The 14,494-nt window shown below is 43.7% G+C and overlaps 1 protein-coding gene across 1 annotated transcript in view; it reads left to right on the forward strand.

Moving 5' to 3' along the window:
* The first annotated feature begins 244 nt into the window (after positions 1 to 244).
* FAT4 (FAT atypical cadherin 4) overlaps positions 245 to 14,494 on the forward strand; it is a 234,083-nt gene continuing 219,833 nt past the window's right edge. The window contains exon 1 of the mRNA XM_014596206.3: positions 245 to 5,930. Within this exon, the coding sequence (XP_014451692.3) occupies positions 378 to 5,930 (5,553 nt within the window). The 5' untranslated portion in view covers positions 245 to 377. The remainder of the gene's footprint in view (positions 5,931 to 14,494) is intronic.

Raw genomic sequence — 14,494 nt, forward strand, 5'->3', positions numbered from 1 at the left:
CCTTCCGTATCTCGCCTCGTCGCCCACTTTGGACACGCAGGCCCCCACAACCTTCGCCGGGACGCCGCGGCTCGGCCCCTGCGGCCAGAGGGCTGTGGGGCGCTCGGGCTCGGGCGCTCCCCCCGGTGCAGGAGGCGGGTGCCGGCCGTGTGGGGAGCAGAGCGGCGGGGCGGAGCGGCGGCGGCGGGGCGGGCCGAGGGGAGGCGGGGCCGGGGTGAAGAGAGGGGGATCCATGAGTCGCCAACAAAGTTTGCGCCGGGCTCCGGGCAGCGGCAGCAGGAGCGGCAGTGGCGGCGCGCGCGTGGATTACAAAGCCGGGGCGCGGCGGCGGCGGCGAGCGGCGGGGATGGCGCCCTGTCCCGGGGTCCCCGCCGGGGATGTACAAATGGGCGGCGGGCGCTGAGCCGCCAGGACGCCGCGCCGCCAGCCCCGACGGAGCCGGAACCCTGCTTTGGAGGCTACCCCGCAGCCCTCCGCGTCTCTCTCGGCGCCGCGTGAGTACCCTCGCCCGGGCTGCGCGAGCCGGGGGCGCGGGGGATGCGGGCAGCTGCAGCCCCCCGCTGCCGCCGCCGCCGCTGGATGCCTTGGCTCAGGCGGATCTCCCCCTCGCCGCCTTCCTGAGCTGGATCGCCACCCCCCCGCGCCAAGCCGCCTGCCCGAGCGCTATGGGCTGGCCGGCGTCCCCAGGCTGGCTGCTCCTGTGCGCCCTGGTCCTGCCGCTGCCGCCGCCCGCGCGCGCCGAGCCCCGCCAGGTCTTCCAGGTGCTGGAGGAGCAGCCCGCGGGCGCTTGGGTGGGCACCGTCGCCACCCGCCCGGGTTTCACCTACCGCCTCAGCGAGCACCATGCCCTTTTCTCCATCAACGCCACCTCCGGAGCCCTGCACACCCGGGCCACCATTGACCGGGAGAGCCTCGCCAGCGACGTGATGGACTTGGTGGTGCTGTCCAGCCAGCCCACGTACCCCAGCGAGGTGCGGGTCCTGGTGCTGGACCTGAATGACAATGCGCCCGTCTTTCCGGATCCCTCCATTGTGGTGACCTTCAAAGAGGACACGGGCAGCGGCCGCCAGCTAATTCTGGACACGGCCACTGATGCGGACAGTGGCACTAATGGTGTGGACCACAGCTCCTATCGCATCGTGGGGGGCAATGAGGAAGGGCGTTTCCGGCTCAACATCACCCTCAATCCCAGTGGGGAAGGAGCCTTCTTGCATCTGGTCTCCCGGGGCAGGCTGGACCGAGAGGCCACCCCGACCTACCAGCTCCTGGTGCAGGTAGAGGACAAGGGAGAGCCGCGGCGGCGTGGATACCTGCAGGTCAACGTCACCGTGCAGGACATCAATGACAACCCGCCCGTCTTCAGCCAAGCGCTCTACCAAGCCCGGGTGCCTGAGGATGCACCAGTTGGGGCCAGCGTCCTTCAGGTGGCAGCAGCTGATGCTGATGAAGGCACCAATGCTGACATCCGATACTGCCTGGAGGGGGCAGAGGGTGGTGGTGGGGAAGGGGCTGGGAATATCCCGTTTGAGGTGGACCCCGAGAGCGGGGTGATTCGCATCCGGGAGCCATTGGATTATGAGATACGGCAGCAATACTCACTGACTGTGCAGGCCACGGACAGGGGAGTGCCAGCGCTGAGCGGCCGAGCTGAGGCCCTCATCCGCCTGATTGATGTGAACGACAATGAGCCGCGGGTGAAATTCCGCTACTTCCCTGCCACCTCCCGCTTTGCATCAGTGGATGAGAATGCCGCTCCTGGCACAGTGGTGGCACTTTTAACTGTGAGTGATGCTGATTCGCCTGCTGCCAATGGGAACATCTCGGTGTCCATCCTGGCAGGAAATGAGCAGCGTCACTTTGAGGTGCAGAGCAGCAAGGTACCTAACCTCAGTCTCATCAAAGTAGCAGCTGCACTGGACCGGGAGCGTATCCCTGCTTACAATCTTACCGTGGCTGTGGCCGATAACTTTGGGGCTCCTCCACCATCACCAGGGTCCCCTAGTCCCTCCCTGTCTCCAGACGGGGCAGTTCCTGCCCCAGTGAGCCGCTCTTCAGTGGCCAGCCTGGTGATATTTGTGAATGACATCAATGACCACCCGCCTGTTTTTGGGCAGTCTGTTTACCAGATCAATATCAGTGAGGAGGTACCACTGGGCAGCTATGTGCGGGGTCTTAGTGCCACTGACCGTGACTCTGGTCTCAATGCCAACCTCAAATACAGCATTGTTTCTGGGAATGAGCTGGGCTGGTTCCGCATCAGTGAGCACAGTGGCCTGGTCACCACTGCGGGCACTGACACTGGTGTTACTGGCCCCGGTAATGGCATATTAGCCTCTGGTGGGCTGGACCGAGAAAGGGCCTCAGAGGTGGTGCTGAACATCAGTGCTCGTGACCAAGGAGTACAGCCCAAATTTTCCTATGCTCAGCTGATGGTGACCATCCTGGATGTTAATGACAACAGACCCCGCTTCAGCCAACCAGAAGGTTACCAGGTGTCCCTGGCTGAGAACTCGCCCTCAGGCACTGAGTTGCTGGTCTTGAGTGCCACTGATGGGGATTTGGGGGACAATGGGACTGTGCGCTTCTCCTTGCAGGAAGCTGAGCCAACTGTGGCAGCAGTTGGCCCCTTGATGGCCCCTCGCAGGGTCTTCCGCCTGGATCCTGTGTCAGGCAAGCTCAGTACCATCACACAATTAGACAGAGAAGAACAGAGCTACTACTCCCTTCAGGTTTTGGCCACTGATTTAGGTTCTCCTCCCCTTTCCTCAGTAGCCCGGGTCAACGTGAGTGTGCTGGATGTGAATGACAACAGCCCTGTGTTTTACCCAGTTCAGTATTTTGCCCATATCCAGGAGAATGAGCCTGCAGGCAGCTATCTTACCACTGTGTCTGCTACCGACCCAGACATGGGACTCAATGGGACAGTCAAGTATAGCATCTCAGCTGGAGACACCTCCAGGTTTCAGATCCATACCCAGACAGGGGTCATCACTACAAAAATTGCCCTAGACAGGGAAGAGAAGACTGCCTACCAGTTGCAAATAATGGCCACTGATGGTGGACATCTCCACTCCCAAAATCAGGCCATAGTCACCATCACTGTCTTGGACACTCAGGACAACCCCCCAGTTTTCAGCCAGGATGTATACAGCTTTGTTGTCTTTGAAAACATTGCTCTGGGCTATCATGTTGGCACTGTTTATGCTTCTACAATGGACCTTAACACCAACATCACCTACCTTATTACAACAGGTGACCAAAGGGGCATGTTTGCCATTAACAAGGTGACGGGCCAGATCACCACGGCCAGTATCATTGATCGGGAAGAGCAAGCGTTTTACCAGCTAAAAGTGGTGGCTAGTGGGGGGGCAATAACTGGAGACACTATGGTCAATATAACTGTCAAAGATTTAAATGACAATTCCCCTCATTTTATTCATGCAGTGGAAAGTGTAAATGTGGTTGAGAACTGGAAAGCTGGGCATACCATATTTCAAGCCAAAGCTGTTGACCCCGATGAAGGTGTCAATGGCATGGTCCTTTATAGCCTTAAGCAGAATCCAAAGGGCCTTTTTTCCATTAATGAACAAAATGGCAACATAAGTTTAGAAGGGCCACTTGACATAATTGCTGGGTCTTATCAGGTAGAAATTTTGGCCTCAGATATGGGAGTTCCACAGCTCTCCTCCAGTTTTATTTTAGCTGTTTCTGTTCATGATGTAAATGATAACTCACCTGTATTTGATCAGCTTTCCTATGAAGTCACTATTTTGGAGTCAGAACCCGTGAATTCCAGATTCTTTAAAGTGCAAGCTTCTGACAAGGATTCAGGAGCAAACGGAGAAGTAGCTTATACTATAACTGAAGGAAATACCGGGGATGCCTTTGGCATATTCCCAGATGGCCAGCTGTATATAAAGAGTGAACTGGACCGTGAGCTTCAAGAAAGATATATTCTACTGGTTGTCGCTTCTGATAGAGCAGTAGAACCGCTTAGTGCTACTGTAAATGTCACAATAATTTTAGAGGATGTAAACGATAATAGACCATTGTTTAACAGTACCAATTATGTGTTTTATTTTGAAGAAGAACAGAGTGGTGGTTCATTTGTGGGTAAAATAAATGCTGTTGATAAAGATTTTGGACCAAATGGTGAAGTTAGGTATTCCTTTGAAAATATGCAGCCAGATTTTGAGTTGAACACAGGAACTGGGGAAATAACAAGTACTTATCAGTTTGACAGGGAATCTCTTATGAGGCAAAGGGGAGCAGCAGTATTTAGTCTTACGGTTATAGCAACAGATCAGGGGTTGCCAAAACCTCTAAAGGATCAGGCAACTGTGCAAATTTATATGAAAGATATCAATGATAATGCACCCAAATTTTTAAAAGACCTCTACCAAGCTACTATATCTGAATTAGCAGCAAATCTAACACAAGTTTTAAGAGTTTCTGCCTCAGATGTTGATGAAGGTAATAATGGCTTGATTCACTATTCTGTAATTAAAGGAAATGAAGAAAACCAGTTTGCAATAGATAGTGGCACGGGACAGGTAACATTAGTAGGCAAACTGGACCATGAAGCTACTGCATCTTATTCGCTTATCATCCAAGCGGTAGATTCTGGGACAGTTTCCCTCAGTTCAACTTGTACATTAAGCATTGATGTACTAGATGAAAATGACAACAGTCCTTCCTTCCCTAAGTCTACTTTGTTTGTGGATGTCTTGGAAAACATGAGAATTGGTGAACTTGTATCTTCTGTCACTGCTACTGATTCTGATTCGGGTGACAATGCGGACCTCCATTATAGCATTACAGGGACTAATAACCATGGAACCTTTAGCATCAGTCCCAATACTGGCAGTATTTTTCTGGCAAAAAAGTTGGACTTTGAAACACAATCTCTGTTTAAACTAAACATTACGGCAAAGGACCAAGGCAGGCCTCCTCGGTCTTCAACAATGTCAGTGGTAATACATGTTAGGGATTTTAATGACAATCCTCCCAATTTTCCTCCTGGGGACATTTTTAAATCTATTGTTGAGAACATTCCTGTTGGTAGTTCTGTTATTTCTGTGACTGCTCGGGATCCAGATGCAGATATTAATGGGCAGTTAATGTATGCAATCATTCAACAAATGCCAAGAGGTAACCATTTTCGTATAGATGAAATCAGAGGAACGATATTTACTAATGCTGAAATAGATCGTGAATTTGCTAATCTCTTTGAGTTAACAGTCAAAGCCACTGATCAGGCTGTTCCCGTGGAATCTAGACGATTTGCTGTGAAAAATGTGACTATTTTAGTTACCGATCAAAACGATAATGTGCCTGTATTCATATCGCAAAATGCTCTTGCAGCAGACCCTTCAGTTGTGATTGGTTCAGTCCTAACTACAATTATTGCTGCAGATCCTGATGAAGGAGCAAATGGGGAAGTTGAGTATGAAATAATCAATGGGGATACTGAAACCTTTATTGTGGATCGTTACAGTGGAGACTTAAGAGTGGCCTCAGCTTTGGTACCTTCTCAGCTCATATACAACCTCATAGTTGCAGCTACAGACCTTGGTCCTGAAAGAAGAAAATCAACCACTGAGATGACTGTTATTCTGCAAGGAGTTGATGGACCTGTTTTCACACAGCCAAAATATATTACTATTTTAAAAGAAGGTGAACCAATTGGGACAAACGTAATAGCGATAGAAGCAGCTAGTCCAAGAGGCTCTGAAGCCCAAGTGGAATATTACATCGTATCAGTGCGTTGCGAAGATAAAAGTCTTGGACGTCTGTTTACCATTGGGCGCCATACTGGTGTAATCCAGACTGCTGCCATTTTGGACAGAGAGCAAGGAGCACGTCTGTACCTGGTGGATGTTTATGCCATTGAGAAATCGGCTGTTTTGCCCCGAACACAACGAGCAGAGGTAAAATACTTTACTAAATAAATATTTACTCTTTCATTTCTAAATTAACCATTTCTCTAAATTAATTGTACTTGTCATGTTAACTGGTCATTCTGATTTCACAGATATCAGTGTTCATTTTCAGTCAAAGCTGCAATAGCTTATTTCTCACTGCATTATTTTGCCAGAGAAAGAGCCTTTTACATCATTGTGCAACAAATTATTTTTCTTTGAATTTATGCATAGAGCAGCATCAGCAATATTTCTTGACTGCAGCATTTTTCTTTCTGATTTTTAGGAGATGGGCCTACCTTTTTTTTTAGGCTACCTTCAACATAGTGCTAAACAAAGAAGAAGTAGACATAAAAATTTCAATCTCAAAAGGCCTTTTCAGGTCTTTTCACAACTCATTTTAGCTATACTCTTCATTAAAAAAAAAAAAAAAAAAATGACTTTCCACTCCCATCTGAACTGTGGCTGAGTTACCTTCTCTGCAGTTGTCACATCACTACTGGTCTGAGAAGCAGCCAGTAGTGTATTGATGTCTGAATAGTTCAGACAGAGCCAGAGAATTGACCCTATTTGTGCTTCATTGGCTTGTGGTGTTAACAGTTTGATCTCTCAGATAGGTCTCAAGCTACTGTTATTCTTTTTTATTAAAAGATATTAATAAGGTATTAAAGATAGTAACACAATATTGCTTTTCCTTTGAAATGGCTAACAATTGCTTATTATTTGCAGAATGCCACTTTCTATAAACCCTCGACTAACTGGTTTTAAAATGTTCTCCCTATGACTAGGCTGAAGAGTGAAGCATGAGAAAACAGGCTTTTGAATATTAGTTACTAGGTTAGGCTTACTTTTTTTTCTAAAGGTTGCATTTGAAAGTAAATCCATCACATAGGTAAGGCATACACTGATGACCTTCACTTTTGGGTGGAAACTTATTGGGATAGTGAAGGTGGGACTTTGTTTTATTTTTTACTATAGTTTTGAGTTTCCCTTCTACTTTTTCTTGTGAGTCATTTTTGCTCACTGGAAGTCTGGAACCAGCACTATTGTAGGGGATGCCGGAAGTGCATAATGGTTCAACCATTTCTCTCACCAACTGAGCACATTACCTCAGTTTTGTTCAGTTTTTTACATCCCAGGGATTTCCCCACCTATGTTCACTTAAAGGCATGTTCTACAATAGCCAAGTCATTAGAAATGCTCTGATTTTGTGAAGAGTTGCACTGAATGTGGTATATAGAATATTGTCATTTGGCACATGAGGTATTTTTGTTTCAATTAATATACTTTTTGTTTTATTTTAATTTTTTGGTGTGACTATTAAGAGGGTATGAATGAATTCTTCTAGATTTGGTAGTTGTTAAGAGAGTTAAAAATGGTTGTTTATTTGAAGGCAGTAATTTAAGCAGTTGCTTTTAACTCAGAAAAGATTTGTCAGTTTGGAAGAGAAAGCTTGTATTGTTGTAGTAACTAGCAAAGTACATAGTATACAACACTAGGAAGAATGATGACAAATCTGAAGGGTATTGTATTTTACAAATAATTTGAATCATTGGTTCAAAGTATGTAGCTGATTGTTAGTAGGAATCTGCTAATATATTGTTCTTTGCAAACCTGGATAGTAAAATAAAGGAAAAAATAACACAAACAAGCCAAATGAGTAATGTGTAATATTTTTTTCATGATAGTCTGGTATTCTGGGAATTAGCTCAGTGAGAATTTGAGCCCAACTCTTGCAGCTCTCATTTCAAATAGGTCAATTGAAATGTTAACACTCTTCATGGGGGCTAGGGGTGCTTGGATGAGAGAGGTCTTGCCTATGGTTGCAGTAGGTTCACACGTTGTAAAAATGCTTAATAAGAACATTCAGGCACAAAGAAAGAAACCATTGAAATTTTAAACCATCTTTAAATTGTTGATCACAAACCACTCCTGAAATCAAAATCAAATGTTTTTTCTAGAGAGAATATTAAAAGCAGGGGTTGGAAGCTAGGATTTCATATTATTGGTTGCATCTTTATAGCATCTTAAATGCTTTCGTCTCTCCTCCCCCTCTCCCAACACAAACATAATTAGTTCACTGTGCTTCTTTAGAAATACATTATAAACTTATAATCAGTTATCAAATTAAAAAAAAAATCTTAATCCGTTGCAGACTGTTTTTACCCTGCTTGCCATATGTAACAATTTAGTTTGTTTTGGAATGCTTTTCCTTAGCCCATGTTTGAACAAGAACCACTGCAGTTGACATTCTCTGGGCAAGCCAACCATCAGTGGGTTCTGAATAAGCAATGAAATTAGTGCCTGTATTCCCATGATAGTTTGTGTTTGTTTTGCGAAAGTAGTGATTTGAAGGATTGACTCTTTTTGAGTGCACAGATTTCAATCTCAGAATCTACTGCTTACCTTCCATTCTTAAGAAACTGGGACTATACATGAGAACATGGACATGACTTGTAATACTTAAACTTCTAACCTCGTAAGTGCTCCTTTTTAAAAGTGTGTCTTCTTGTATCAGGTCAAGTGCCAAGGTTTTAGCTCTATCCATTTTGCTATTAATCCTGTTTTCAGTGTGGCAATATTAATGGTAACTGAACCAGAACATAGATTAGGGTTAGTGTACCATAGGATCCTAGCAAATACAGTATTACAGGAGTCAGACATTCCTTTATTTGTTATGTTTTCTTTTGCACCCTTTTATTACTACATGCTTGGATAGTAAAAAAATTAAATTACTGAAGCATATCACTTTACCTTCCCTCAGTGTTTAGCCAGGGACACCTATAAAATTATTCCTAGAATAAAAGCACAATAGGGGAAGTATTGAAGATATGAGCTGTTTCTGCATGGATACATAATTTGATTTTTGGCTTTGTTCATGAGGGAGCTTTTTGTTTTTCACATTTTCCTCATTGATTGTATTACAACGGATGTGCTGTTGGACCAGTTAAGTAAAAGTACATTACAGAATAAATCAAATGCCTTCTTCATTCTTTCATAATATCTGGCCACTTGCAGGCAAATATCATCTTAATTGTTAATGGGCATGTAAGTAATTCCAAGAAAGTGCAGAGAATGCTGGGTACTAAACTTGTCACTTGAGATTGATAAAGAAGGCAGTAAAATATTGATTGATTGATTTCCTCCTCCCCACCACCTTGGGTTGGAAAAGGAGTGGGTATGTGTGCTAGAGTTGGTACAACATAGAAGGTTGCTTTCAAGCTTGAAAAATATTAACTTATTGACTATCTAGAAGAATACCATGCATGCGTATATGAGAGACTAATGAAGTCCAGGCACAATTTCTCCATAAGGTATCCAATCACTGTATCTTCATCCTTTGTTAGTAGCATGGTGTAGGGTTCTTGTTATGATTCTTCTCCTGAGCTCTGCTGAGGAGTGTCTGATTAATATAAATGTGTTGCCTAATCCACCATCTGGAAGAGCAAAGATTTTTTTTCCTATCCTTCACACCAATTCATAGGACTTGCCTTACTGGATCAGATCACTGGTCCAGCTCCCCATCTGCCAGCGTTACACACCACATGCTTTTCTGAAAGGTGTCAGGGTTGACAGTTGCACAAGAGCATTCTTATCCAGTTTCTTGTGACTTCCAAGCACTTGATTTATATTTTGAAACATGAGGGCTTATAGCTAGGTACACTTTCTGGAATGCTAGCTAAAATTGTTCAAGGTGAAAAAAGAAATGAGGAAGTTTAGCATTATGGTGAAGAAGAAAATCTCTAGTCCTGTTGTGACAACAGTATCGCATTTGAAATCTTATACAGTGCTCTTCTGAAACCAGTAGATTTCAGAGTGGATTTACGAAGGAGGTGCAGTTTTTAGAGCTGGGGAAAATCAGGTGTCACATGATGGAGATATTAGCCCAAGGTCACTCTGCAGCCTGGTGGCAGAGCTAGCAATGGAATTTGGATCTCCTTTGCTCAGTCCACTAAAGCCAGGTTTATATAGTAACATTATCATGTCTAGCAGTGGCATCATTGAGTTTGGATAGGCCACCTCCTATACTGGAAGCAGAGTACCTGTGTTCAAGTAATGACGCTGATAGGCTAATATATATAGGGGCAGTCAATTGGTACAGTAGACATAATTCAAGTCCTTTCATTGGTTTACTTATCAATGAATGCATCATTTCTTATATTACTGTCCCATCACTGGAACCATACCATTTGACCCAGAAACTGATGAACTTCTCTCTCAGAGATTTTAACATTTTTTTTTTTTCTGCCTGACCATTTGAAGAAAGTCAACTCATCTAGAAAAAAATGCTTTCCTGGAATTTTTAGAGAAAATGGAGACCCAAACCCAGGTCTTCCTCAGTGGAGGGCATGTAGCACTTCTGCAGCAAACTTTAGATATTTAAGTGTTATGTTAGCTATTTAGCAGCTTTTTAGATCCTACCTCCCTCCAGTGCAATTCTTCTCGCTCTTCTGAGGGCACTTACATTCTATTGCAGTCCTGTTCTGTCAGGGTATTTGTGTATACTCTGTTCTAAGTCTTGGAAATGTTATGTTTTGTTCTGCCACTTATTAACGACATTGGAGGAAGGGGCCCCTTCTTTTAGTTCAGATCTGGCCCACAGAAGCCAGTCATCTCACCAGCAGAGCTCCCCAGTGTCTGAAAATTTAGTGACAGAGGATAAGTGGCAGCAATTGCTGCTCCTTTGCCGCCAATGTATGGACTCATGGGGAGTCCCACAGGCTGGATGATGTGGCCCTGTACACCAAATGAAGGATGATGGGTTGGGTGGAGGTGGTGCGGAGCCTCATTCTGGAGTGCTGGGTCAGCCTCATGCCATTCATCTGGCTTGCAGGGCTAGAAGGTTGAGCACCACTGGTGTAGTGATTAGGGTGTTGCTTAGGGAATAGGAGAGCCAGGTCCTAAGACATCCTTATTCAGATCTGAACCTTCATCACCCACTTTCAAGCAAGCTACTAGATCATGGGCTAGGCATTGCTAAGAGTACTTTTCACTCCTTCCGTTGAAGCTGGCTTCCAGGGTAGGCAACATGTGGGAGTTGGAAAGACGACAAGTGAAGGTGTGTGGTTCATTGAGATGGGCATCTCATAAAAGGGAGGGGGGGGTCTTAGTTTCCTGGCCCCTGCCTTAAAGGTATTTTTGCATTTAATGGTTGTTGGAGAAAATAGACAGCAGTGTGCTAGTGTCTGTCCTGTTAGGCATAGTTAACATAATGAACTGTGCTGTGATGAATTATATTGTCATCTTTTTCTCCTAAACTGTTCTCATTTGTGGTCACTGGGCTTTTCTTATGCCTTTGGTGAATTACAGATCTGTAAGAGACTTTCTGTGAAAATGATCTTCTTTGCCCCTAGCCTATGACTGATAGTATAGAGATAAGTAGGTTCCTCATATCTTCACTGTCTTTTGTCAAGAGGTTGGAAGTTATTTAGTTTCACTGGGAAAGCAGAGAATAAATGTTGAAATAACAATCCAAGGGTGTGGTCTACATACAGTTTGTGTATTGCCATAGCCATTTTATGTAGATTAGTGAAACTCCCTTCTATGACTTCTTTTGAGAGTAGTTTTGATAGTATAGACAAGGCAGTTGTATTGCTGCTAACTAAATCTAGTTTTGTTCAAAGCCAATGTTCAAAAACAAGCCATAACTCTCAAGTGGTCTAATTTTAAAAAGGAAATTTATTTTGGATAGAGAGAAAATCTCAGTTAAAAAAGAAATTGTTTGCTCATTATATTTAGTGTCATAGTTGCCAAAAGTGATGCCAGATCACTGTGATACATTTTATGATTAGTTTCAGTAATCCTACAGCCTTACTTTACTTTTGGCAAAAGTAATAAAGGATATGTTAGAGAAACCATTTCATTGCTTTACACTGATTTGCTTTCTTGTTTTTAATTAGACCACTTGAGTCTAGACTGCAATCTTGGTGGTTTTATATAGTGATATGTTTATTTGTTTTCTCACTGGAGTAAAAAACCAAAATGATATTAGTAATATTTGCAAAATAGATAGCCATGGCTATACTGTGAAATTACAGGTACTTATTATATAGTAATAATACAAATGATTTTCAAAGAAGGACTTTAAGGAAGCAATAATTTCTGTAAAGATAGTTTTGTTAAAAGAAAAAAAAAATATCTATCTATTCTGACGACATCCAGTAAACACTGTCAGCAAATTAAAGGGTTTTTTTTACATTTGGAAGGGGTATTGAGGGCTCCTTCTTCAGGTGGTTAAAATCTATCTTCATTGCATTAACTTGTCATTTATTCAGCCTTGTGCCTCTATGATGGGGGCTCCCCAGGGCAGCTTCTGTCTGGAGAAGCTTTAAGTCAGGTTCTGGTAGAGCCGAAGTGTTAGGTCAAGGGCAGACAGGGGATAGGGATGGTTCAGAAGGTTCCCTGCAGGAGTCTTGGTTTCCTGTTGACTCTCCTGGGAGATCCCTTGATATCCTTTGATCAGTGTTCAAGTCTGCTCCCTTCTTGGAGGTGGGGGGATTCAAACTGTGCATCCTGATGGAATAATTAGGAGTAATCTTTATGACATTTTCCTACTTTGCCTTTCCAGTGGTCAAGCTATTGTGTTTCCTATAATATAATTGAGATATAAAAGAAGCAACAAAAGAACAAGGAAGTTTGCCTAGAAATTCTCTACTAAGTATGTAACAAGTTTAAGTGTCTGAGATGGGGATTTCTTGACCCAGTCTGTGAAGCAGCATCATGATTTAACTAAAGAAAAACTTCCCTAATTTTGATCCCAGGTTCATGTTACCCAACCATGCCAAATGGCTGGCTGCTCAATATAAAATCTCCTTTCCTGAGCAACTAGGCAGGCAATTACACTAAGTTTTTAAATGCCTTTCTCAATCCATTTTTTGATATTGACAGATTAAAGATACTTAACATGAATATTATAATTGAGGGCAGTAAAATGTTCATTCAATTTAAATAATATAAGAAAAGGATCCATCTTTCTACATTTAATTTCCTCTAGTCATTTATACATTCATAATATCATAGTTGTTAGGGGCTGGAAGGGACCTTACAGATCATGTATCAACATAATTTTCTTCTCATAAAATCAGCTGTATTTAAGCAAACCCTTACCAGACAATGATAGGCAGCACTCTGCTTGCTTCATAGTTATTCTTGCTTTCTGTCCTTACAGTAGCAGGGCATTGAGAGTGCCCTCATTCTTCTCCTTTACCTGTGGCAAGTTCTCAATGTTTTAGGTATTATGCCTGGTAGTTTGCATGAGGGCTATTGCCAAAGGGTTAAAGAACAGGTTAGATAAACTCCTGACTAGGATGGCTTGGATAGTGAGGAACCTGTTTTGAGCAGGGGGTTGGACTGGTTGGCCTCCTGAGGTGCCTTTTAGCCTTACTTTTCTGTGATATTTATGATCTACTCTAAGTCTATTCAATTTCTAAGCTGCACACCACATGAGCTGAACCAGGGAAGGTCGCATGCCCATGTGCTATACTGGGGCAAGTCACATGTCCCCCCAGAATGCAGACTCACCCTCACTCCCCCAGGACATGCTACACCTCACTGCTCTGCCCCTGGTGCCAGAGGCAAGTAGTGAAAACTGGAAGACAGAGGGGAAACCTGGAGTCTCTGGATATTGTTACAGCTGGAGCAATAGGGGAATGGCAGCCAGGCAAGGAGCTTGGGCCTGTGGCCCACAGGCCATCAGTTTGGACAGCTCTGATCTACACTTGTCAACTCTTAATTTTTACATTTTACAGTTCTTATCAGGTGACAATCACTAGCTTGTTGTCAAGCAGGAAATGGTTCCCTTTTATCATTTATACTCCTCTGAAATTGTAAAGAACAACAGGCGATGGCGTGGCTAAAGATCATCTTGCACTCCTTCCCTGAGTAGCACTTTGTCTCTACATTGTGAGTTTTCTAAAATATCTTTAAAACAGAGAGCTATTTTTAACTTCCATGATAAATCCAGTCCTGGATTATTTGCATCAATTTATGGAAGTCCAACAGAGAATTTACACCATCAGAGAAACTGGTTTAGACTTTAAAAGTTGCCCCTTACTGTTTAATTAGAGTGAACAAGAAAAGCTTTAATTATGCCTGCAGTGTACATTAATTGGATATGCTTACAATGTTTCATAGCAGATTAATTATTTGTTGAATTATACTCAGTATGGGACATGCTGAGAAGCAAGTGTTAGACTGGTATGTCTCCCAAATAATGTGAACTCAAGCTGTTCTTATAATACAAGATCACATAGATACAGGAATGATAAATGTATGTTCAAACACTTAAGGTTATCAGTTAGGCCCATCTTACCTGTTGAACTACGCTTATTAAAAATACCTCTTTCTCTCCTCTTGTAGGCTGGATTTTAACCTTTTACCTCTGCCGCTATCGTATTCTTGGTAATGGTATGAATAAGGGTTCCATCTCAGTTTAATATTAAACAGACAAATATTGCTAGTTCATTACAGTGCTCATAATTAAATTTCCTTTTGCTTTGAGGTGTAGTGAGTGTGAATAGAATTGAGGGAACAGAGGTACAGATTCTGATATGTTGGGGGTTTGAACATGGCTG

This window comes from Alligator mississippiensis, chromosome 2 (assembly GCF_030867095.1).
Source record: "Alligator mississippiensis isolate rAllMis1 chromosome 2, rAllMis1, whole genome shotgun sequence".
Lineage (NCBI taxonomy): Eukaryota > Metazoa > Chordata > Crocodylia > Alligatoridae > Alligator > Alligator mississippiensis.